Here is a 26,451-nt window from a genome sequence, read left to right on the forward strand (position 1 = left end):
GGGTCAAAGTGTCAAAGTGATAAAGGGTCAAAGTGATAAAGGGTCAAAGTGTTAAAGGGTCAAAGTGATAAAGGGTCAAAGTGATAAAGTGTTAAAGGGTCAAAGTGTCAAAGTGATAAAGGGTCAAAGTGATAAAGGGTCAAAGTGTTAAAGGGTCAAAGTGTTAAAGGGTCAAAGTGATAAAGGGTCAAAGTGTTAAAGGGTCAAAGTGATAAAGGGTCAAAGTGATAAAGGGTCAAAGTGTTAAAGGGTCAACATGATAAAAGGTCAAAGTGTTAAAGGGTCAAAGTGTTAAAGGGTCAAAGTGATAAAGTGTTAAAGGGTCAAAGTGTCAAAGTGATAAAGGGTCAAAGTGTTAAAGGGTCAAAGTGATAAAGGGTCAAAGTGTTAAAGGGTCAAAGTGTTAAAGGGTCAAAGTGATAAAGGGTCAAAGTGTTAAAGAGTCAAAGTGATAAAGGGTCAAAGTGTTAAAGGGTCAAAGTGTTAAAGGGTCAAAGTGATAAAGGGTCAAAGAAAGAAACTGAAGACCAGAGGAACGCCTTCAGACTTTGGTCTCTGTGTCTCTGCAGGTTTTCTCCTACGTGGCAACTCTGCTCTACTTCATCCACACCATCCTGTCTGCCATACGATGGAAGTCTTTCTGAGCAGATCTGCATTCGGAGCGACATCTCTCCGGAGGGGACGAGAGGAACGTGAGGACCGGCATCAGAGCGTCCCATCACAGAACAGACCAATCAGAGACACTTTCTCATTAAAACATCTGTAAACAATTAAAGCTTCATAAGTCACATCTCCTCCCCTTTACGTTTTCACTCACGTGATGACACTTCCTAGTTTATAAACGTGGCTACTTCCTGTTTCTCTGCGCTGATTTTAAAATGATTCTGAAATATATATAAAAAATTATAAGATTATATTTCAGAGATCACAAGACATTTTAATCAAAGTCTTTGAAACTTCTGGTTTAAAAAAAAAATGTTTTTAAACTTCTGAATTCTCTGAAAAAATAACAGGACATTTAAAAAAAAAATTTTTTTACAAAGACGTGTAAATCAGTGAACTTCTAGTGATGAAAGATACAACAGAACACTCAAAGTACTTGGTCTTTTTCAAATCTCTCATTCTCTTCAAAATCCAAAACAATAAACACCAACCAGAATTTACATTTTTAAATAACTGCTCTCATATCTGGCACACCGAGTGTGGGGGGGTGTTGATCTCTGTGATAAAGGTCCTGACACACTAAAGTAGTCTACCCTAGTCTTTGTGGTGTGTCCGGCTCCGTCGCTACCCGTTGGCCCCAGTTGGCCTTTTTTTGGGCGATTCCACATGTTGAATCTCCGTGAGCTGTCATCGGCGTGGTTGGGGGTAGGAATCTCTCTGATTGGCTGTTCAGATAAGCGAAACAGGAGAGCCAGTGCACGAGAAGAAATACGGAAGCATCTCTTCTCTTCTTGTTCCACTAATAAAAGATTATGGGCTGACAATGCCAGCGCCATTTTCACCTTTTTATCAGACATTATTCTCCATTAGAAGTTTATTACGAGTGTTGAGCGACAGCCGTGAGAAAATTGTCTTCTCGTATCACAACAATGGTTTATTTATCTGCGTTCTTCCTCGTCCTCTTCAGGTTTCACCTTTTGGAATGACGATTACAGACTACTGCCCCCTGCTGGCATGGAGAGGTATTGACTCTCATGCATATGCAGAACATACGTGGTGGTTGGCTGTCGGCTGTAGTCTTTGCGGTGTGTTCAAGTGAAACTTTTTGGTCGAGACAAAAGGTGTTGTGCTCCGACACCACAGGTGGCCTTCATCGCCACTAGTTCTTTCCGTCTGCTTGATGTGTCAGGGCCTTTAGCGGAGCGGAGTGAGGAGGACGTTGAGAACGCACATATAACATCACTTCCTGCAGCTTTAACGGAAAAACCGACCCGAGTAAAAATGTTATACAGAAAACACAGATAGACAGTGAACATCTTCTTTTTCACATCAGTTAACCGTTTGCTTATTAATGGGCAATAAAAAAACGATTTATACATGTAAAAAGTTACATATAGAACCTTTAATGTCTGATCATATAGTACGCTCTACACAGCTCACTGATTGGACCTTTGAGTCCCTGATTGTGGTGAAACTAGAACACACAGGAACACTTTCTGAAATCAGTGTTCTGGTTTCAGTAAGATCAACCAATCATCAGCAGGAAAAATAATATCCACCATAATAACATCAGTGATGATCTGACGATGATTTCTATCTCTCTGTGAAAAGAAATCTGATGTGTCACAGACAAGACAGAGTTTGAATTTCCTGACTTCCTTGAATGCATCAGAAATGATCAGTCTGACCTCCATTAAACAAACAAACATTTTAGTTTTCTACTTCTCTGAAAGACAAAGTTTGAATTGTCTTCATCATGATGTTCTTCAAACGTCTGCTGCAGCAAGTCACCAGCTCTGACAACAAAAAGACGAACATGAGACTTTGATGGAGGATGGTAGGGAGTAAATACAGGACACACACACACACACACACACACACACACACACACACACACACACACACACACACACACACAATGTTTTATTAATGAAGGAGGCAGAAGGTGATAATAGTGGAACATCTCCATGAAACTGAAGAAGATCCCAGGCTACAGCACGTTGCCATGACAACCTTCAACACACACACACACACACACACACACACACACACACACACACTCACTCTGTCCCTTTCAAAATAAAGACTTTCTTTACCAGACTTTCAAAATAAGAGTGAACTTATCACAAGGCGCCCAGCCACTGAAGAGTGACCTCTGCTAAGTTAGTGGTAAGGCTTCCCTTCAGAGCCTCTGCTGGATTTCATCTGTTTGACTTTAGTTTTATTTTTTTTAAATGTCGCTCCTCAATAAAATGATTCTGATTCTGATCACAAAGGTTTTCTGAAGAATCAAATCTCAGATCTTCTTCTTTAGTTTTTTATTTTGTTGTTTTCTCGATGAGCTCAGGATGTAAACATCAGTAAACAGTTATTATTATTATTCTCAACAAAGACGTGTTGTGACACGTGTCATACTGCAGAGTGAGCAGCAGGGGGCAGCACCAGCACACAGATACTCTGACTGATGGAAGCTGTTTTTACAGGATTCAAGATGGACATCAAACGTATGAAAAAAATCCTTCAGGACGAGTTTTCACATCAACATTATTATTATTTTTAATAAATCAAAATGACTTTAAAGATACCAGCTGTCATGTCTTCGTATAAAGTTTATCAAAGTGAATTCATCATGGACAGAGGTGTTAAAAGTATTGACATTCATTACTCAGGTAGAAGTATAGATACAAGGGTTTAAAAAGACTTCTGTAGAAGTTGAAGTATCAACTCAAGCTTTTTACTCAAAGTGTAAAAGTTCTGGTTTCAAAACTACTTCAAGTATAAAAGTTAAAGTAATGTAAGGAGACAAAAGCTTAGGCGGCGCCACAGGGGTCTATAGTGCACTACCCCACCGCCCCAAAAAAACATTTTTCTAAAAGCCATAATGACTTTAATGTTATATTAAAATGTTGAAGCATTTGGGATGCACCTGTTTCAGGTTCATTTATGTTTAGTACAAACACCTTAAAGAACCATATATGTACTGAGCACTAACATGTGTTTCATGGAGAGGAAGATATGATCACTATCAATCAACTTTTATCAATCAACTTTTATTTGTATAGCATCAACTCATAACAAGTGTTATCTCAAGACACTTTACAAGAAGCAGGTAAAAAGACCTTACTCATTGTTATGTTACAAAAAGCAGGTTAAAGACCTTACTCATTGTTATGTTACAAAAAGCAGGTAAAATACCTTACTCATTGTTATGTTACAAAAAGCAGGTAAAAGACCTTACTCATTGTTATGTTACAAAAAGCAGGTAAAAGACCTTACTTATTGTTATGTTACAAAGATCCGGCCTATCCATCATGAGCACTTTAGCAAAGCAGCAAAAGTTACAGTGGTAAGAAAAAACTGCCTTATTAAAAGGCAGAAATCTTCGGCCGGATCCCCGGCTCATGACGAAACAGTCTTCACAGGCCTAGACTGCGCCGGGCTTGGAAAGGGATAGGGGGAGAGATGGGATAAGATGCAGGAAGAGGGATAGAGAGCAAGGGGGTGGGGGGAGGTAGACCGTCCATCAGCAATCCGGTGGGGAGGGGAGGGGGTGTGGGGGGTTGTTCTGGCAGGCCGCCAACCCACGATCCGGTGGGGAGGGGGTAGTGGTGGGGTGGGGGTTGTTCTGGCAAGCCGTCAACCGACGATCTTGAGGAGCCTAGGAGAGCTCAAGAGCTCCCAGGAAAGTAGGTGGTTAGTGACTGAGATTTATAGATAGATACATGCAGTAATATGATGTACTGTATATGCAGAGAGAGAGAGAGAGAGAGAGAGAGAGAGAGGAGCTCAAGGTGCCAGTTCCCCCGGTAGTCTAAGCCTATAGCAGCATAACTAAGAGCTGGTCTACACCAGCACCAGCCCTAACTATAAGATTTATCAAAAAGGAAAGTTTTAAGTCTAATCTTAAAAATACAGACTGTGTCTGCCTCCCGGACCCCGGCTGGAAGGCGGTTCCAGAGGAGAGGAGCCCGATAACTGAAGGCTTTACCTCCCATAGTACACTTGGAGACTGTCGGTACCACCAGCAGGCCTGCACTCCGGGACCGCAACGCTCTCGAGGGACAGTACGGCACTAGTAGCTCCTTAAGATAAGATGGTGCCTGGCCATTTAGAGCTTTGTAGGTGAGAAGAAGGATCTTGAATTCTATTCTAGACTGTATAGGGAGCCAGTGCAGAGAAGCCAGGACAGGAGTGATGTGGTCCCATTTCCTGGTTCTGGTCAGTACACGAGCTGCAGCATTCTGGACCCGTTGAAGAGTCTTTAGAGATTTGCCAGAGCACCCTGACAAAAGAGAGTCTAGTGTTATAGGACTAGTGTCCTATAAGTATTGTAATGGTGCAAAAAGTCTTCAGAGGCATGTTATCAATAGTCTTTATTGGAATGTAAATGAACATCCAGCTGCTGGAATCTGTGAGGGTTGCAGGATAACCATTACCCTTGTATGGTCAGATTCACTCTATCCGGATGGCCCGATTTATCTGGATAGGTTTTTGTTTTTTTGTGTGTGTGTGTGTGTTTTTTTGAACGATGACAAGCCGGAATGAAAACAAGCCGAAATGAAAACAAGCCGAAATGAAATCAGAGTAACGAAGCGAAATGTAAAAAGTAGAAGTAAAAAGTCAGCTTAAAAAGAATTCCTCCAGTGAAGTATAGATAACCAAAATTTCTACTTAAGTAAGGTAAAACACCTCTGATCATGGAGATACATTCACAGATATTTTAATCCCTGAATCAATATTTTCAAAATAAAATCATGGTTTTTAGATTCGTCATGACTAATAATGTTTATTTATTTTCTGTATATGAACTCCCTGGTGACGTCACCGGATCCAGTGTGGTGAAAAACGTCTGTTGTGTTAAAGTGACGGTTTAATCTTGAACAGTATGACGTCATTAATCTTAAAATAAAGACTTTCTTCTTTAAATTCCAGTTTTAAAAAGTTTCTGTCTCAGTTTCCGTTATCCTGCTGCTGTGGGTCACATGACTCCTCGTGCTGCCTTCGGGGTCTACGAGTAAAGTCAGAAAAACGACACACAAACCGACCACAGTTTATTCATCTAAATATGATTTAAAAAGAAGTTAACTTTTAAAAACCATAAAACAAAGAGACATCATGACCCAAAGACCCGGATGACATCCCATTATTAAACATTAAGCAGATCATTCTTTCTCTGTTATTGACTAAAACACTCCATAAAGTGTTGAACATGAATGAACTGTTTTATATTATATTTGTTTATAAATCACTGTTATTAGAATAACAATATCAATAAAAAAAACAAATAATGAAATCATCAGACCTTTTCTTTTTTAACTTGAGTTTTATTATTTTTTCTTTGCAAAGATAAAATGGATAAAACAGACAAAGAAGTTTCCATACACGGCTCACGTTGGGTTCAGAGTTCTTCATCCAGGTGTTTCAGCACTGTCACATTCAGTCTGTTGAACTCTCAGAACATGTGTCTCCATAAATCAGCCCACTTTCTCAAAGTAGAGAATCCTGGTGATGCTTTTTATTTTCTCACCAGATATTCAGAGTTAACGTTTAAACTGAACATTTTGTTATTGTTTTCTCTTCCTCCATCATCCTCCATCAGCTGCTCTATAAATGTCTGTTTTTAACTCTTTGAGTTCTTTGAGCGACTTACCCTAACCTCTTACTTGTTTGCACTGCTTTACTGATATTTAGGACTGCCCACGTCACTGTCTCTGTATTTTCCCACTCTACCTACAGCCCGTGAACGCCTCCTGAGCTGTGGTTTATGAGTGGAGGACAAAAAACAGCCGCTCGGAGCATTAGAGAGGAGGACGGGCAGATGGAGGTCTGCAGGAAGGAGAACATGTGATGTGGCTCCTCACACACACAGGCAGGACGCACACACACACACTCCTCTGCAGCGGGAAAACACGAAGTTTCACGAAGTTTTTACACAAAGAAAATAGAAAAAGTTTGAGATGTCGGAGCCGCAGCAGAAGATTTCTGATGAGAAATCAGGAAAAGGAGGAGCAGCTCCAACCGGAGGGAATCCTGACAAGAGTAAAGAGGTGAGACACAGACGTGTGTGTGTGTGTGTGTGTGTGTGTGTGTGTGTGTGTGTGTGTGTGTGTGTGTGTGTGTGTGTGTGTGTGTGTGTGTGTCTGTGTGTGTGTGTGTGTGTGTGTGTGTCTGTGTGTGTGTGTGTGTGTGTGTGTCTGTCTGTGTGTGTGTGTGTGTGTGTCTGTGTCTGTCTGTGTGTGTGTGTCTGTCTGTGTGTGTGTGTCTGTCTGTGTGTGTGTGTGTGTGTGTGTGTGTGTGTGTGTGTGTCTGTCTGTCTGTGTGTGTCTGTGTGTGTGTGTGTGTGTGTGTGTGTGTGTGTGTGTGTGTGTGTGTGTGTCTGTGTGTGTGTGTGTGTGTCTGTGTGTGTGTGTGTCTGTGTGTGTGTGTGTCTGTCTGTGTGTGTGTGTGTGTGTGTGTGTGTGTGTGTGTGTGTGTGTGTGTCTGTGTGTGTCTGTGTGTGTGTCTGTCTGTGTGTGTCTGTGTGTGTGTGTGTGTGTGTGTGTCTGTGTCTGTGTGTGTGTGTGTGTGTGTGTCTGTGTGTGTGTGTGTGTGTGTGTGTGTGTGTGTGTGTGTGTGTCTGTGTGTGTGTGTGTGTGTGTGTGTGTGTCTGTGTCTGTCTGTGTGTGTGTGTGTGTCTGTCTGTGTGTGTGTGTGTCTGTGTGTGTCTGTGTGTGTGTGTGTGTGTGTGTGTGTGTGTGTGTGTGTGTGTCTGTGTGTGTGTGTGTGTGTGTGTCTGTGTCTGTGTCTGTGTGTGTGTGTGTGTGTCTGTCTGTGTGTGTGTGTGTGTCTGTGTCTGTCTGTGTGTGTGTGTGTGTGTGTCTGTGTGTGTCTGTGTGTGTGTGTGTGTGTGTGTCTGTGTGTGTGTGTGTGTGTGTCTGTCTGTGTGTGTGTGTGTGTGTGTGTGTGTGTGTGTGTGTGTGTCTGTGTGTGTGTGTGTGTGTGTGTCTGTGTCTGTCTGTGTGTGTGTGTGTGTGTGTGTGTGTCTGTGTGTGTGTCTGTGTGTGTGTCTGTCTGTGTGTGTCTGTGTGTGTGTGTGTGTCTGTCTGTGTGTGTCTGTGTGTGTGTGTGTGTGTGTGTGTGTGACAGGACGTGGTAGACCTCATGTGACCGCTGCAGTAAACTTGTGGACTCTTGTCCTCGTTTAAAGAATAAACTTTGTCACAGTCGAGATGAAGCTTCTCTTCTCTCACTCAGCGACCCTAATCTGGTCCGCTGGCCTTGTGTTGAACCCCCGGAGGATTCACTCTTCACAACTCAACTTTCAAACTGGAGGTGGGCGATATGGGAAAAATATCATATCACCATTTTTTTGGGGAAAAATCCAGATCACGATTTTATCATGATTTTTTTCATAATGTTCTTTAGACAAATTTGTAAGTTACTGACCGGTTCAACCAAACTTATTTCCCTCTATAATGTTTTTAAATGCACAAAAACTGAGCTGACAAGTTTAATCTATTTGAAAAACATCTTTGTAGTAGGTCTGGAGGTCTCTCACCCAGAACATCTTTAGCAACAGAAATGTCTTTCCCTCAATTTGATCGATATTTATGAACAATTTGAAGGTTTTCCTCACCACTTTGAAATGATGATTTAGTTATGTGTCCTCTTTTTATGTTCATCAGGAACATTTTCACGCAGTGATGCATTCATTTAAAAACATGTAGACTTCGAGTTCTTGTGTTTCTGTTCTATTTTAGTCCTGCAGAGTTCCTCCAGCTGGAGCTTCATACAGACTCTGCAGTCTTTGTTGTTTTTATGACATCATTGGATTAACTTTAGTTTAGTTTATATATAATCAAAAATAATACAGAATGTGTTCATTCTGTGATCAAAGTAAGTTTAACTGACAGAAGAGTTTAATTCATAGAGGGGGCGGGACATTGTTGATTGACAGACAGACAGTCACCATGGTTACTCACTCTCACCTGCCTGCTGCTTTGTAACATCATTTAGTGTAATCCCTATAGGTTCAGTTATCACAACAGGTGAGCTTCGGGTGGAGAGGCTTGATAAGTAACTTTTAAAAACTGAGAGAGAGCAGAAAACACCGACAGCAACATTTGAAACACCGGGGTTATATCTCTCATCACTGTCTGTCTGAGCTCCTCTCTGTCTGACTCTGACTGTTAACGTCTCTCCGGCTCGTTAAACGGTAACCCTACCCTTGTGTCGCTATCTGAGATGTAGGCTAATCTTAACTGTGCAAACTATGCAGATAAGTTAACTGTTGCTCACGCTGTGTCGGTTTGGAAAAATATCAGAACAGTTGCATATAACCGAGATGGAGTTGTTTTTGCGGACTTTACTTTTAAGTTTCGTTTTCGTTTTCACCGCTGCGGAGCAAAAGAGAGGGAGACGCGTCTGTGTCGGAGCATAAACTGCAGCATGATAGAATAAACATAAGGCCGGTTCTACGATCTCTCTGCTTTGGCAGATCATCAGCACGTTAAAATCCTTCATGATCTAAGATCGTTATATCGCCCACAACTATTTCAAACTGCAAATATTTTGTGTACTGGCCCTTTAAGGAGGCTTCAGCGGGTTAAATTCTGGAAACGACATATATTGTCGAGGTGGTGTCCAGCAAACGATGTGGGCTTCATAGATAACTGGCAGTCTTTCTGGGGAAAACCTGGTCTGCTAGCTAGAGCTAATGTACTATGGGAGGTAGAGCCTTCAGTAGCTACAGTCTCTAAATGTACTATGGGAGGTAGAGCCTTCAGTTATCAGGCTTGCTCGTGGTACCTACAGTCTCTAAATGTACTACGGGAGGTAGAGCCTTCAGTTATCAGGCCTGCTCGTGGTACAGTCTCTAAATGTACTACGGGAGGTAGAGCCTTCAGTTATCAGGCTTGCTCGTGGTACCTACAGTCTCTAAATGTACTATGGGAGATAGAGCCTTCAGTTATCAGGCTTGCTCGTGGTACAGTCTCTAAATGTACTATGGGAGGTGGAGCCTTCAGTTATCAGGCTTGCTCGTGGTACCTACAGTCTCTAAATGTACTACGGGAGGTAGAGCCTTCAGTTATCAGGCCTGCTCGTGGTACAGTCTCTAAATGTACTACGGGAGGTAGAGCCTTCAGTTATCAGGCCTGCTCGTGGTACAGTCTCTAAATGTACTATGGGAGGTAGAGCCTTCAGTTATCAGACCTGCTTGTGGTACAGTCTCTAAATGTACTACGGGAGGTAGAGCCTTCAGTTATCAGGCCTATTCGTGGTACAGTCTCTAAATGTACTACGGGAGGTAGAGCCTTCAGTTATCAGGCTTGCTCGTGGTACCTACAGTCTCTAAATGTACTATGGGAGATAGAGCCTTCAGTTATCAGGCTTGCTCGTGGTACAGTCTCTAAATGTACTATGGGAGGTAGAGCCTTCAGTTATCAGGCCTGCTTGTGGTACAGTCACTAAATGTACTACGGGAGGTAGAGCCTTCAGTTATCAGGCCTGCTCGTGGTACCTACAGTCTCTAAATGTACTACGGGAGGTAGAGCCTTCAGTTATCAGGCCTGCTCGTGGTACCTACAGTCTCTAAATGTACTACGGGAGATAGAGCCTTCAGTTATCAGGCCTGCTTGTGGTACAGTCTCTAAATGTACTGCGGGAGGTAGAGCCTTCAGTTATCAGGCCTGCTCGTGGTACAGTCTCTAAATGTACTATGGGAGGTAGAGCCTTCAGTTATCAGACCTGCTCGTGGTACAGTCTCTAAATGTACTATGGGAGGTAGAGCCTTCAGTTATCAGACCTGCTCGTGGTACAGTCTCTAAATGTACTATGGGAGGTAGAGCCTTCAGTTATCAGGCCTGCTCGTGGTACCTACAGTCATTAAATGTACTATGGGAGGTAGAGCCTTCAGTTATCAGGCCTGCTCGTGGTACCTACGGTCTCTAAATGTACTACGGGAGATAGAGCCTTCAGTTATCAGGCCTGCTCGTGGTACAGTCTCTAAATGTACTATGGGAGGTAGAGCCTTCAGTTATCAGGCCTGCTCGTGGTACCTACGGTCTCTAAATGTACTACGGGAGATAGAGCCTTCAGTTATCAGGCCTGCTCGTGGTACAGTCTCTAAATGTACTACGGGAGATAGAGCCTTCAGTTATCAGGCCTGCTCGTGGTACAGTCTCTAAATGTACTATGGGAGGTAGAGCCTTCAGTTATCAGACCTGCTCATGGTACAGTCTCTAAATGTACTACGGGAGGTAGAGCCTTCAGTTATCAGACCTGCTCGTGGTACAGTCTCTAAATGTACTATGGGAGGTAAAGCCTTCAGTTATCAGGCTTGCTCGTGGTACCTACGGTCTCTAAATGTACTATGGGAGATAGAGCCTTCAGTTATCAGACCTGCCCGTGGTACAGTCTCTAAATGTACTATGGGAGGTAAAGCCTTCAGTTATCAGGCTTGCTCGTGGTACCTACGGTCTCTAAATGTACTATGGGAGGTAGAGCCTTCAGTTATCAGACCTGCTCGTGGTACAGTCTCTAAATGTACTATGGGAGGTAAAGCCTTCAGTTATCAGGCCTGCTCGTGGTACCTACGGTCTCTAAATGTACTATGGGAGGTAGAGCCTTCAGTTATCAGGCCTGCTCGTGGTACCTACAGTCTCTAAGTGTACTATGGGAGGTAGAGCCTTCAGTTATCAGACCTGCTCGTGGTACCTACAGTCTCTAAGTGTACTATGGGAGGTAAAGCCTTCAGTTATCAGGCTCCTCTCCTCTGGAACCGCCTTCCAGCCGGGGTCCGGGAGGCAGACACAGTCTGTATTTTTAAGAATAGACTTAAAACTTTCCTCTTTTTTTTGTGATAAACTTTTTAATTTCCTTTTATAACAGACAGAGTTACAACAATCATAAAAATACAGACAAAAAGTAAGAAGACAAAAAAGTGAAACATAAACCCTGTGGCATTCCCTCCCTCCCCACCCCATAGGTCTCTATTATAAATAAATACTGTGTGCAGGGAAAACAGATTCCAGAAAAAATAAAATAATAATATAGCGCTTACAGCAGTTTGTTAATTCTTTCTAGCATCGATTCCCATGCTGAGATGGTGACAGCTGCAGCACCATGCACTCTTGCCACTGACAGCGCCACACCAATGATATCAATATATGGGTTAATCCACTGGTTTTTTGTGACTGCGTCACCTAATATTATTTCAGATCTGTATAATTCTGAATAAAATGAAGCAAACTCTGCATTTATAGCTTTAGGAGAAGTAAGTAATCTTTGCTCTGTATTAATAGACACAATAGTTGAGTATTTTTCAGATTTCTGCAGACTCAAAGCAAGAAGACGACTAGGCCTTGAACCATGAAAATAGTAATTCCTTCTAGTCCTATGTATTTGGAATTCAGCTCTACTTTTTAATAGATTGGTCAGATTAACTCTGGCTGAATCTATTTTCTTTTATATCCTCAGTATAACCATCCCTTTGCTGAACATGTTCAAGCTTTTGCAAATCATTTTCAAGTGTGTTAATTTTGACCAATCTCTGACGATTAAGGTGAGAAGCAAAGGAGATTGTTGTATTTCTTATAAATCCTTTAATTGCTGCCCATAGAGCTCGAGTGTCTTCTACAGAGTTCACATTATCTGCAATGACAACTTTAAAAGTGTTCCTGAAGTGTTCACAATATTAATTGTTTTTAAGTAACATGGTGTTAAAGCGCCACCTATGGGATCTAACCAGAGTACCTGTTAATGTTAACTGTGAGGCGATAACACCATGGTCAGATAGAGAGTTAGTATGAATTACAGCAGAGTGAACTTCAGTAAATAAGGTTGCAGAAGCCAGCAAATAATCAATCCTAGAATAGCTTTTATGTCTGTCTGAGTAGAAACTGTATCGTCTTGAAGAAGGGTTTATGACTCTAAATAAATCTGTAAGGCTAAAATCACTTATCAAACCTTGTAAAACTATTGTAGACGGGTGGGTAGGGTAAGCTGGTGCACTAGATCTGTCCAATAGGGGATCAAGGATAGCATTCATATCAGCACCAATAATTACTGAAAAATCCTGTAAGGTACATAGAGTGTTACTGACTTTTTTGAAGAAATCTGAATTAAATTGGTTACGGGCATATAAACAAAGGAAAGCGACTTTCTGACCGTTTATATTCACCTTTATGTATGCAATCCTACCATCTTCACTTCCATAGCTTTCAATTACTTTTAAGGATAGACTACGCCTCAGTATTATCAAAACACCCCGGCTTGTTGAGTTGAAAGCTGCTGCAGTATAAAAGTGTCGGTTTGCCAGTCTAAGTTTATCAGCATGTTTGAGGTGCGACTCTTGAATAAAAGCTACATCTATTTTATGTCTCTTGAGCCAATCTAGACACATTGAGCGCTTGACTGGGCCATTTAAATCGTTAATATTCCAACTAGCAACATGTAACATAGACATCGTCATAAGCAAGACTGGGCAAGTTCTTATTCCCCTGCATATGTATGAAAAACAAAACTATGGAGACCCAAATATACCCAAACCCACTTCGCCACATAACTACATAAAATAAAAGTACAAACACATACACACACACAACATTACCCCACATTGTGGCAACTGCCACTACAAAGCCCACTAACTGGGCACCTGAACTGAGAAAGTTGGCTATCACACCACTGCACGAGCTAGTTCCCCGTGTAAATAAACATGTAACAATCCACGTAACTACACGTGAGCCTACTTTAAAGAAAAAGAATAAATAATAACCACGGAGTGGATTTACACCGAAGACAAATCAAATAAAAATCATCCATCATAGTATAGAACTTATTGGAAATGATTCCACTTAATACTTATCACAAAGTAAACATCATTCAGTACTTCTACCTTAGAGCGACGGGAAGCCTGATTAACAAGGTTGGAAACAGGCTTCACGAAACTTAAATCAGTGCTCCCTTGTTTCAAAGGTCCCGTCTTTAGAGAAGCAGATCTCCTAGTAAACGTATCAAATTCCCTCGCCAATCGGCTGGGACATATTATTCAGAAACTCTTCTGCCTCATGTCGCGACTCAAAAAAGTGGACATCGGAGCCGCGGGACAGCTTCAGTCGTGCCGGGTAGATGAGGAAGGGAGAAAAGCCGAGTTTCCTCGCTGATTCCATGGCTTGTGAGGATGAGCGGCGCCGTTTAATGGTGTAGTTGCTGTAGTCAGCTGCAAAGCAAATTCCTCTGCCGTTGACCTCGATCCGGGAGACTCTGGCCGCCTTCAGGATGCGATCACGGTCAGTGTAGTGTAGCATCTTGCAGATCATCGTGCGGGAGCCCCCGCTGCTGCGCTCTGGTCCTATACGGTGGGCTCTCATTATTTCCAACTTCTCACCGGCAAGAGTAGGAAACCACTTCAGGAGGGAGGATGAGACAAACCCCGCCGCATCGCCATTCTCGACTTTCTCAGGCAAGTTTATGATGCGAACATTGTCTCTGCGGGACCTGTCCTCTTGTTGTCTCTGCGGGACCTGTCCTCTTGTTGTCTCTGCGGGACCTGTCCTCTTGTCTCTGCGGGACCTGTCCTCTTGCTCCGCTATACCAGCTTCAAGTTTAGAGCAGGTGCTTTGGAAAAATGTTTCCGTCTTAGTCAATTGGGAAGACAGATCTTGGTGCTCTGCTTTCAGCTTTTTAATATCGTTAGAGTTCTTTGTTACCTCCTTTTTAAAAGAGTCCAGGCGGGTTTCAAACTTGGCAAACTGTGTCTCAATGAAAGTCCGCTGCTCCCTGAGTGCTGAAGATAGCATGGAAGCTAGGGCTAGCCTCAGTGATTCAAGATCTCCATCGACGACTGTGAACTCTTGGCCGGCTTTGCTTCTTAAACCCTCCGCCATTGTAGGTATATGGGTTTAAAACGCTCAGAGCAACTTAAGTGTAAGTGCGTGAAAAGATGGATAATCGATTAAAGTAGGGGAAAAGTTTGGCAAGAGCAATTGCGCTACGCAGCCATCTTGTCTGCAGGTCACGTCTAAAAAACTAAAACTTTCCTTTTTGATAAATCTTATAGTTAGGGCTGGTGCTGGTGTAGACCAGCTCCTAGTTATGCTGCTATAGGCTTAGACTACCGGGGGAACTGGCACCTTGAGCTCCTGTCTCTCTCTCTCTCCCTCTCTCTCTCTCTCTCTCTTTCTCTCTCCCTCCCTCTCTCTCTCCCTCTCTCCCTCTCCCTCTCTCTCTCTCTCTCTCTCTCTCTCTTTCTCCCTCCCTCTCTCTCTCCCTCTCTCTCCGGCCGAACCGGCCTTATGTTTATTCTATCATGCTGCAGTTTATGCTCCAACACAGACGCATCTCCCTCTCTTTTGCTCCACAGCGGTGAAAACAAAAACGAAAGTCCGCAAAAACCACTCCATATGATATTTCCACTGATATTTTTCCAAACCGACACGCCGTGATCAACAGTTAACTTATCTGCATAGTTTGCACAGTTAAGTTTTCATCTCGGATAGCGAAACGGTTTAACGAGCCGGAGAGACAGTGAGGGGAGATATAACCCCAGTGTTTCAAATGTTGCTGTCGGTGTTTTCTGCTCTCTCTCACTTTTTAAAAGTTACTATCGAGTGGCTCCATGGTTCAACTCAGAAACCCGTACTCTGAAACAATCATCACGGAATTTTGAAAGAATATGGCGTTCGACCAAAACGGTAGAATCTTGTTTTTTCTGGCAGGATAGTCATAGAAGATATATGAAGGCTCTACGTCACGCCCGAGCTGCCTACTACTCCTCTCTAATCGAGGAAAACAAAGGCTAGATACCTTTTCAGCACTGTAGCCAGGCTGACAGAGAGTCATGGCTCCATTGAGCCTTGTATTCCTCTAGCCCTCAGCAGTAATGATTTCCTTAGCTTTTTCAACAACAAAGTTCTAGACATCAGAGACAAAATTGGTAACCTCCTGCCCTTACCTGGTGCAGATACGTCTGATACGGCAGAGACAGTTCCAGGACCAGATATTAGTCTCGACTATTTTTCTCCAATCAACCTTTCAGAGTTATATTCCATTATTTCTGCATCGAAACCGTCAACCTGTCTTTTAGACCCAATCCCAACCAAGCTGTTTAAGGAAGTCTTTCCCTTAGTTAGCAACTCCATATTAGATATGATCAATATGTCTTTACTGGCAGGCTATGTACCACAGACATTTAAAGTAGCGGTAATCAAACCTCTACTTAAAAAGCCTACTGTGGACTCAGGAACTCTGGCTAACTACAGGCCTATATCCAACCTTCCTTTTATCTCGAAGATCCTGGAGAAGGTGGTAGCTAAACAGCTGTGTGACTTTCTCCATGACAACAGTTTATTTGAAGAGTTCCAGTCAGGATTTAGAGTCCACCATAGCACTGAGACTGCACTAGTTAGAGTTACAAACGATCTACTTCTAGCCTCAGACAGGGGACTTCTGTCTGTGCTCGTCTTGTTAGATCTTAGTGCTGCTTTTGACACCATTGACCATCGGATACTGTTGTACAGACTAGAGCATTTGCTTGGAATTACAGGGACTGCTTTAAGTTGGTTTGAATCCTACTTATCAGACCGATCTCAGTTTGTACATGTTAATGATGAGTCCTCTATGCACACTAAAGTTTGCCATGGAGTCCCACAAGGTTCAGTGCTTGGACCAATTATTTTTACATTATATATGCTTCCTCTGGGAAATATTATGAGGAAACACTCCATACAGTTTCATTGTTATGCAGATGATACTCAGCTTTATGTATCAATGAAGCCCGATGGTACCAGTCAGTTATGTCAGCTAGAAACATGCCTTAAGGACGTTAGGACCTGGATGACCAGAAATTTTTTGCTACTTAACTCAGACAAGACTGAAGTTATTGTGCTAGGCCCTAAGAACCTCAGAGAGACTTTTTCTAGTGATGTGACTGTCCTTAATGACATCAGCCTGGCATCTAGCACCACTGTTAGGAATCTAGGAGTTATTTTTGATCAAGATATGTCCTTTAGCTCTCACATCAGTCAAGTTTCAAGAACAGCCTACTTTCACCTTCGTAATATATCCAAGATCAGGAATATCCTGTCGCAAAGTGATGCAGAAAAACTAGTTCATGCATTTGTTACCTCCAGACTGGATTATTGTAACTCTCTTTTGTCAGGGTGCTCTGGCAAATCTCTAAAGACTCTTCAACGGGTCCAGAATGCTGCAGCTCGTGTACTGACCAGAACCAGGAAATGGGACCACATTACTCCTGTCCTGGCTTCTCTGCACTGGCTCCCTATACAGTCTAGAATAGAATTCAAGATCCTTCTTCTCACCTACAAAGCTCTAAATGGCCAGGCACCATCTTATCTTAAGGAGCTACTAGTGCCGTACTGTCCCTTGAGAGCGTTGCGGTCCCGGAGTGCAGGCCTGCTGGTGGTACCTACAGTCTCCAAGTGTACTATGGGGGGTAAAGCCTTCAGTTATCGGGCTCCTCTCCTCTGGAACCGCCTTCCAGCCGGGGTCCGGGAGGCAGACACAGTCTGTATTTTTAAGATTAGACTTAAAACTTTCCTTTTTGATAAATCTTATAGTTAGGGCTGGTGCTGGTGTAGACCAGCTCTTAGTTATGCTGCTATAGGCTTAGACTACCGGGGGAACTGGCACCCTGAGCTCCTCTCTCTCTCTCTCTCTGCATATACAGTACATCATTGTTGGGGTTGTATCAAGTCAACTTTGGTTATATTCTTTAATAATTATTTCTAATTATTAATAATATAAATAAAATATCATCAAACTATGTTTAATCTCGTTTTGGGGCACCACCCTGTACTCAGGGAAATATAACCAAAATATCACTCAAATCAGTCTCAGATTAGTTATTTAATTACTAATATTATTAATAATTAATAACTATATTTAATAAATTGAAGGCGTGAAATCCGTACACAAAGCCTTCGCACCCAGCTTATATCACAATGCAAATACACCAGTAATCACAAACAACTGCTCTCTTAAATTATAACAGAATTTATTTAAACAAAGCAACATCAATCCAAAATCAATGAACTTAATCAAACAAATAACTATTATAAACTAATCTAAGCAAACAAACATTATCAAGCACACCTTGTGAATGAGGTGTAAATGTGTGTGTGTGTGTGTGTGTGTGTGTGTGTGTGTGTGTATGTATGTGTGTAGGAGAGAGAGAGAGAGAAAACAAGATGGTGGAGGGAGACAATGCACCATGTGACTTCGTCACATGTGGACAAAATGGTGGACAACAAAGGAAGCCGTGTGGCTGCCTTTTTGAAATAGTTTGAGCTCTCTGAGCTGAGTTCAGTAACTGTTACTTAAACACCAGAAAGCCAGTGGCCGGACTTTGATTCAACGGTGGGTACACTGGTCTTTCTGATTGTGAAAGCCGTTGACTGAAGGTAAACTAGCACAGCATTACACACATAGGTGAACACAGCAGTTCATCACAATAAAACAAATGCAGCAGCTTACAACAGATAATAAACAGAATGTGACGTCTCGTCAACAATGATGCATAATTATCAGTGGTTATAAAAGAAACATAACTATTTCTGAAACTATTTCTGCCCAGACCAAAGCTCTTACTTGGGGTAACTCCTGGTGATCGTTGCAAAGTTGGTTAGATCGTCACTCTGTTGAATGTTAAATCAACAGATTCAGGCAGGGTTCCTTCGTGGCAGATGTAGGAAGAGGGTAGCGGGATTCAGATCTTCGACCCGAGCGTTGCTCTATAGGGTCTTCTGGTTGCAGGAGCCGAGTTCTTTATGTGTCCTTGTGGATTCAGGGATCAGTGGGCTTCCTTCAGCGCTCCTGTCCAGTTGCGTTCAATGACGTCTTACGAAAAATCAAAGGAAAGAAACTCTTCTTTTTGCTCGAACCTGATAGCATCTGATTGCGCCCAAAACTCCTAAAAATATGCCGTGGAAGTAGTCAGCTGAATCCTCTGATGCTTGAATTCAGCATGTGAAGAGCTACCTATACTGAGCTAGAAGATCAGCTCTGGAGTTTAACCTATGTAAGCCAAGAGGAGGAAAGGCTTTGTCTCGAATGCTGGAGTCCATCTTGTTGGAGAGGGTATCCTCTGGTGTCGGCAGACCACACTTGAAGAGAAGGAAGCAATGCCTGGTGATTGCTTTTAAAGACTGGAGCTGCCTGTGGGTTTACCTCAGGTTCCGGTCCCCCCTTTACGTCACACGTAGGTGTGAAGTACCGCAGGGGATTCTGGGATAAAGAGTCCTTTTCGGCCTTTTTGTGATCTCAGTAACTAACTCAAAGGCACAGACTGTCCTAAGCCTGCGTGGCCCAACATCATATTACTGCATGCATCTATCTATAAATCTCAGTCACTAACCACCTACTTTCCTGGGAGCTCTTGAGCTCTCCTAGGCTCCTCAAGATCGTCGGTTGACGGCTTGCCAGAACAACCCCCACCCCACCACTACCCCCTCCCCACCGGATCGTGGGTTGGCGGCCTGCCAGAACAACCCCCCACACCCCCTCCCCTCCCCACCGGATTGCTGATGGACGGTCTACCTCCCCCCACCCCCTTGCTCCCTATCCCTCTTCCTGCATCTTATCCCATCTCTCCCCCTATCCCTTTCCAAGCCCGGCGCAGTCTAGGCCTGTGAAGACTGTTTCGTCATGAGCCGGGGATCCGGCCGAAGATTTCTGCCTTTTAATAAGGCAGTTTTTTCTTACCACTGTAACTTTTGCTGCTTTGCTAAAGTGCTCATGATGGATAGGCCGGATCTTTGTAACATAGCAATAAGTAAGGTCTTTTACCTGCTCTTTTGTAATGTTAACAGACAAAGAGTAAGGTATTTTACCTGCTTCTTGTAAAGTGTCTCGAGATAACACTTGTTATGAGTTGACGCTATACAAATAAAAGTTGATTGAAGTTGAAGCCTCTCCACCCGAAGCTCACCTGTTGTGATAACTGAACCTATAGGGATTAGGCTAAACGACGTTACAAAGCAGCAGGCAGGTGAGAGTGAGTAACCATGGTGACTGTCAATCAACAATGTCCCGCCCCCTCTATGAATTAAACTCTTCTGTCAGTAAAACTTACTTTGATCATGTGTCACAGAATGAACACATTCTGTATTATGTTTGATTAAATATAAACTAAACTAAAGTTAATCCAATGATGTCATTAAAAACAACAAAGGCTGCAGAGCCTGTATGAAGCTCCAGCTGGAGGAACTCTGCAGGACTAAAATAGAACAGAAACACAAGAACTCAAAGTCTACATGTTTTTAAATGAATGCATCACTGCGTGAAAATGTTCCTGATGAACATAAAAAGAGGACACATAACTAAATCGTCATTTCAAAGTGGTGAGGAAAACCTTCAAATTGTGCATAAATATCGATCAAATTGAGGGAAAGACATTTCTGTTGCTAAAGATGTTCTGGGTGAGAGACCTCACCTTTCCGGCGCAGTCTAGGCCTGTGAAGACTGTTTCGTCATGAGCCGGGGATCCGGCCGAAGATTTCTGCCTTTTAATAAGGCAGTTTTTTCTTACCACTGTAACTTTTGCTGCTTTGCTAAAGTGCTCATGATGGATAGGCCGGATCTTTGTAACATAGCAATAAGTAAGGTCTTTTACCTGCTTTCTGTAACATAACAATGAGTAAGGTATTTTACCTGCTTCTTGTAAAGTGTCTCGAGATAACACTTGTTATGAGTTGACGCTATACAAATAAAAGTTGATAAAGTTGATTGATTGAGACCTCCAGACCTCCTACAAAGATGTTTTTCAAATAGATTAAACTTGTCAGCTCAGTTTTTGTGCATTTAAAAACATTATACAGGGAAATAAGTTTGGTTGAACCGGTCAGCAACTTACAAATTTGTCTAGAACATCAAGAACATTATGAAAAAAATCGTGATAAAATCGTGATCGGGATTTTTCCCCCAAAACATCGTGATATGATATTTTTCCCATATCGCCCACCTCTACGTGAACGTATACGAGACGCGTTCAAACGTGTTTACGTTCAAACGGCCCGAGCTTCAAGAAGCCGGTCAGAAGGCGCCGTGACCTTTGATGACCTTTGATGACTTGTGATGACTTGTGATGACCTCTGATGACCTTTGATGACTTGTGATGACCTGTGATGACTTGTGATGACCTTTGATGACCTTTGATGACTTGTGATGACCTTGAGATGACCTTTGATGACTTGTGATGACCTTTGATGACTTGTGATGACCTTTACTATGGGAGGTAGAGCCTTCAGTTATCAGGCCTGCTCGTGGTACCTACAGTCTCTAAATGTACTATGGGAGGTAGAGCCTTCAGTTATCAGGCCTGCTCGTGGTACCTACAGTCTCTAAATGTACTATGGGAGGTAAAGCCTTCAGTTATCAGGCTCCTCTCCTATGGAATCGTCTTCCAGCCGGGGTCCGGGAGGCAGAAACAGTCTGTATTTTTAAGAATAGACTTAAAACTTTGCTTTTTGATAAATCTTAGAGTTAGGGCTGGTGCTGGTGTAGTTAAGCTGCTATAGGCTTAGACTACTGGGGGATCTGGCACCTTGAGCTCCTCTCTCTCTCTCTCTCTCTCTCTGTCTCTCTGTGCATATACAGTACAGTGATGGACCTTTGATGACCTTTGATGACTTGTGATGACCTTTGATGACATGTGATGACCTTTGATGTCTTGTGATGACCTGTGATGTCTTGTGATGACCTTTGATGACTTGTGATGACCTTTGATGTCTTGTGATGACCTTTGATGACATGTGATGTCTTGTGATGACCTTTGATGACTTGTGATGACCTGTGATGACTTGTGATGACCTTTGATGACTTGTGATGACCTTTGATGACATGTGATGACCTTTGATGACTTGTGACGACCTTTGATGTCTTGTGACGACCTTTGATGACTTGTGATGTCTTGTGATGACCTTTGATGACTTGTGATGACTTGTGATGACCTTTGATGTCTTGTGATGACCTTTGATGACATGTGATGACCTTTGATGTCTTGTGATGACCTTTGATGTCTTGTGATGACCTGTGATGTCTTGTGATGACCTTTGATGTCTTGTGATGACCTGTGATGACCTTTGATGTCTTGTGATGACCTGTGATGTCTTGTGATGACCTTTGATGACTTGTGATGACTTTTGATGTCTTGTGATGACCTTTGATGACTTGTGATGACCTTTGATGTCTTGTGATGACCTTTGATGACTTGTGATGTCTTGTGATGACCTTTGATGACTTGTGATGACCTTTGATGTCTTGTGATGACCTTTGATGACTTGTGATGTCTTGTGATGACCTTTGATGACTTGTGATGACCTGTGATGACTTGTGATGACCTTTGATGACTTGTGATGACCTTTGATGACTTGTGATGACCTTTGATGACTTGTGATGACCTTTGATGTCTTGTGATGACTTGTGATGACCTTTGATGTCTTGTGATGACCTTTGATGACTTGTGATGACCTGTGGTGTCTTGTGATGACTTGTGATGTCTTGTGATGACTTGTGATGTCTTGTGATGACCTTCGATGACTTGTGATGACCTGTGATGACTTGTGATGACCTTTGATGTCTTGTGATGACCTTTGATGACTTGTGATGACCTGTGATAACTTGTGATGACCTTTGATGTCTTGTGATGACCTTTGATGACTTGTGATGACCTTTGATGTCTTGTGATGACCTTTGATGTCTTGTGATGACTTGTGATGACCTTTGATGACTTGTGATGACCTTTGATGTCTTGTGATGACCTTTGATGACTTGTGATGTCTTGTGATGACCTTTGATGACTTGTGATGACTTGTGATGACCTGTGATGACTTGTGATGACCTTTGATGTCTTGTGATGACCTTTGATGACTTGTGATGTCTTGTGATGACCTTTGATGACTTGTGATGACCTGTGATGACTTGTGATGACCTTTGATGACTTGTGATGAACTTTGATGTCTTGTGATGACCTGTGATGACTTGTGATGACCTTTGATGACTTGTGATGAACTTTGATGTCTTGTGATGACCTTTGATGACTTGTGATGACCTTTGATGACTTGTGATGACCTGTGATAACTTGTGATGACCTTTGATGACCTGTGATGACCTTTGATGACTTGTGATGACCTTTGTTGTCTTGTGATGACTGTGATGACTTGTGATGACCTTTGATGACTTGTGATGACCTTTGATGACTTGTGATGACCTCTGATGGTTCCGTTTGATATTTTAATGATTTAAAGTTTTCTCTGTGACGTGTTCAGGGTTGAAGTTTTTGTTTAGTGACTTTAAAAGACGTAATGGTTTGTAGTCGTGCTGCGTGTTCTCGTTTATTTAAAATCATAAATATATATATTTTTTTGTGAAATGTTTTTGTGTTTTGCAGCCGACACGCTCCGACATGTTTCAGGGATCTAAAGGAAACGTTTTTGTGTTTCAGGATTTCGACCTGGCCTCGGTCTACGTGTCGGACGCTCAGTTCAACAGGAACATCTTCTTCGACACGTCGCCTCAGGCTGTCAGGTGACCACTTCCTGTTCAAACACTGAGCCAATCACAGATCAGAAGCCTCTAGAACCTTGTGTGTTCAGGTTTCGTTCTACAGACTTCTGCTCTAAACACACCTTTTTAACTTCTACTCTCTACCCTAACCCACCTGTAAACCCCCCAGGTCCTCTGATGGGGGACGACTTGTTGTCTTTGAGTCAGACTGTAAAGTAAAGGTGACCATGAATCAGTGGCTCCGCCTCTTTGGGCCGCTGCTCTGTGATGTAGTTCTGTTCTCTGTTCTTCTTTTATGGTTTTATTGTTGTTACATTTTATGAAGCACGGTGCTTCACTAAATAAACCCCAATCACCAAGTAAGCCCCGCCCCCTCCACATGGTGACACGGTTTCAGCCCCTTTTAGTTCTCAGTTTTTTATTAAAGAGTAACTAAACCCTAAAACCAGTCTCTGTCTCTGTCTCTCTCTCTCTCTCTTTCTCTCTCTCTCTTTCTCTCTCTCTTTCTGTCTCTCTCTCTCTCTCTCATTGCTCTCTCTGTCTCTCTCTCTCATTACTCTCTCTGTCTCTCTCTCTGTCTCTGTCTCTCTCTCTCATTGCTCTCTCTCTCTCTTTCTCTCTCTCTTTCTGTCTCTCTCTCTCTCTCTCATTGCTCTCTCTGTCTCTCTCTCTCTGTCTCTCTCTCTCTGTCTCTCTCTCTCTGTCTCTCTCTCTATCTCTCTGTCTCTCTCTCTATCTGTCTCTCTCCATCTGTCTCTCTCCCTCTCTCTCTATCTGTCTCTCTCTCTCTCTCTCTCTATCTCTCTGTCTCTCTCTCTATCTGTCTCTCTCTGTGTGTGTGTGTGTGTGTGTGTGTGTGTGTGTGTGTGTGTGTGTGTGTGTGTGTGTGTGTGTGTGTGTGTGTGTGTGTGTGTGTGTGTGTGTGTGTGTGTGTGTGTGTGTGTGTGTGTGTGTGTGTGTGTGTGTGTGTGTGTGTGTGTGTGTGTGTGTGTGTAGGTTGTATCTCCTCTACAATCATTGGGTTCTTCAGGTTCTCCTCTTCTTCTTCATTCTGGTCGATCTGTCCCTCGCCATCTTCGAGGAGCCGGCCGTCGTTCCTCTGCCTCTCTGGGTAAAATGGCCTGTTTGGTCCTGTTTAATCCAGTTTAGTCCTGTTTAATCCAGTTTAGTCTAGTTTAATCCTGTTTAATCCAGTTTAGTCTAGTTTAGTCCTGTTTAATCCAGTTTAGTCTAGTTTAGTCCTGTTTGGTCCTGTTTAATCCAGTTTAGTCTAGTTTAATCCAGTTTAGTCTAGTTTAGTCCTGTTTAATCCAGTTTAGTCTAGTTTAATCCAGTTTAGTCCAGTCTAGTCCAGTTTAGTCCAGTGTAATTCAATTTAGTCCTGTTTAATCCAGATCCAGGGACCAGTCTATCCCCCTAACAGCGTGTGTTGTATTTGGTGTGTTCAGGTGACCATGTTGGTCGAGCTGCTCTGTCTGCTCGCCTTCACCGTCCGACTCGTTCACTACGCCAAAGTGATCCCCCGAGACAAGTTCTGGAAAGACCCCAAAAACATCTGCATCATTGCCATCCTCATGGTAGGAGGGGCTTATTCATTTTTTCACAGCATGGTGGGAGGAGCTTATTCATTTTTCACAGCATGGTGGGAGGGTCTTATTCATTTTTCACAGCATGGTGGGAGGGGCTTATTCATTTTTCACGGCATGGTGGGAGGGGCTTATTCATGTATTCATCACACTTTTTATCACTTGGACTCTTGTGTGCTCTCTCTGGTGTGAACGGGCCTTCATGCTGGTGGCGTTGATCCAGTATAGATGTGAGCTGACATCTACTCTCTAGAGAATGGATTTCAATTCAGTAAATAATAATAATAACTAGGGCTGGGCACGTTAACGCGTTATTTTCGCGGGTGCTGCCGTGAGCCCCTCCTCCTTCCTAAAGCTCTCACAGGCTGTCAGTGTAGCCTCGCGCAGCAGACCCAGCTGCAGTCAGAGAGGAGACCCACACCACTCTGCGTCCAGACTGCAACCAATGCAATAAGCTTTAGTTTTGTATTTATTTGCTTTGATTACATTGTTTAAGTTGAGAAATACATTCACAATAAAAGTGTGCTATACACTACTTTTTAATTTATTATTGGATTTTGTGTATAACAATGCGATTAATCGTGATTAATCACAGGAACTCATGCGATTAACGCGATTAAAACTTTTAATCGTTGCCCAGCCCTAATAATAACCCTAACCCCCCAATGTTTCCTGGTGACGGTTGGTGACTCGTCTAAAATCAGTTCACTTCCTGGTTTTTGGACTCTGTTTGCTGATGTGACTTCCTGTCAGAGAGCTGCTCACTCAGAATGTGCTGAGGAGACTTTCTGCTGTTGTTGAGAAACGACCTTTAGTCGGACATGTCGCCTCGTCAGCACGTTTACAGCAGGAACACTTCCTGGTGACTCACAGACTGAGGCGACCAATCAGCTCAGTATACATGAAAGAATATGAAATCTTTAATTATGACAGACAGAGCATGAGATCAGGTTGTTAGAATAAAGTTGATGAAATGTGAAGATGTTTCCCGTCAGGATCTGAAGGATCTCAGCGAACAGGAAACTTCATGAGATAATAAATAACCACATGAAGGTCGTTTTGTGCAGACGAGAGATGTGCATGATGAGTCGACTAACAATTCAACATCGTCACCCTCACTAGTTGATACCAGAATGAAAACTTCAGATTTGTATTGATGTCGGCCCACCATGGTTTAAATGTTGTGTCTAAGCTGTAATACAGCTGCCTGCCACTAGACGGGGCTGTAGCTCGTGTTAATCTCTCTACTGCCTGGATGTAAACGGGCACAGTGGATGGATGGATCTCGTAGAGGCAGGGCAGGTAAATCGACCTCTGACCCCCAGAAGGAGAAACTTGTGACCACATCAACACAATAACGCTAACCTGAGAGGACTGAAGGCTAATGGAGCTAGCTCTGCTATGGTTAACCACACTCGTTTACCTGCAGAGTAATAATGTTCTAAACTGTTGGACGTCGTGTTCACTTTTTAATGTAAGCGTTTTGATGATTCTTTGACTGGTTTGAATTTAAACTTCCGTTTACAAATCATTCATCAGACGCTTTTTTTCCATCATCAGAGAGTACCAACAACACAAGCGAGGTCGTTTTACTGACTCGAGCATCTCTAGACTGTAAATAAGTGGGCGGAGCCACCATGACACTTAATGAGTGGCTGACTATCATCTGAAACCTTCAGCTTGGCTGCTGCCATCTTGGATT

At 42.8% G+C, this 26,451-nt stretch overlaps 2 protein-coding genes across 3 annotated transcripts in view; both read left to right on the top strand.

Annotated features, from left to right (window-relative positions):
- The window catches only part of LOC132955067 (myelin and lymphocyte protein-like), a 10,460-nt gene extending 7,227 nt beyond the window's left edge, over positions 1-3,233 (top strand). The window contains exon 4 of the mRNA XM_061027717.1: positions 570-3,233. Within this exon, the coding sequence (XP_060883700.1) occupies positions 570-644 (75 nt within the window). The 3' untranslated portion in view covers positions 645-3,233. The remainder of the gene's footprint in view (positions 1-569) is intronic.
- Positions 3,234-6,462: 3,229 nt separating this feature from the next.
- tpcn3 (two pore segment channel 3) overlaps positions 6,463-26,451 on the top strand; it is a 36,976-nt gene continuing 16,987 nt past the window's right edge. The window contains exons 1-4 of one of the 2 annotated variants that reach the window (XM_061063833.1): positions 6,463-6,710; positions 23,102-23,184; positions 24,160-24,274; positions 24,612-24,740. In XM_061063833.1, the coding sequence (XP_060919816.1) occupies positions 6,621-6,710; positions 23,102-23,184; positions 24,160-24,274; positions 24,612-24,740 (417 nt within the window). In that variant the 5' untranslated portion in view covers positions 6,463-6,620. The remainder of the gene's footprint in view (positions 6,711-23,101; positions 23,185-24,159; positions 24,275-24,611; positions 24,741-26,451) is intronic. The other variant, XM_061063826.1, reaches the window with a different exon arrangement.

Source organism: Labrus mixtus, chromosome 2 (assembly GCF_963584025.1).
Source record: "Labrus mixtus chromosome 2, fLabMix1.1, whole genome shotgun sequence".
Lineage (NCBI taxonomy): Eukaryota > Metazoa > Chordata > Actinopteri > Labriformes > Labridae > Labrus > Labrus mixtus.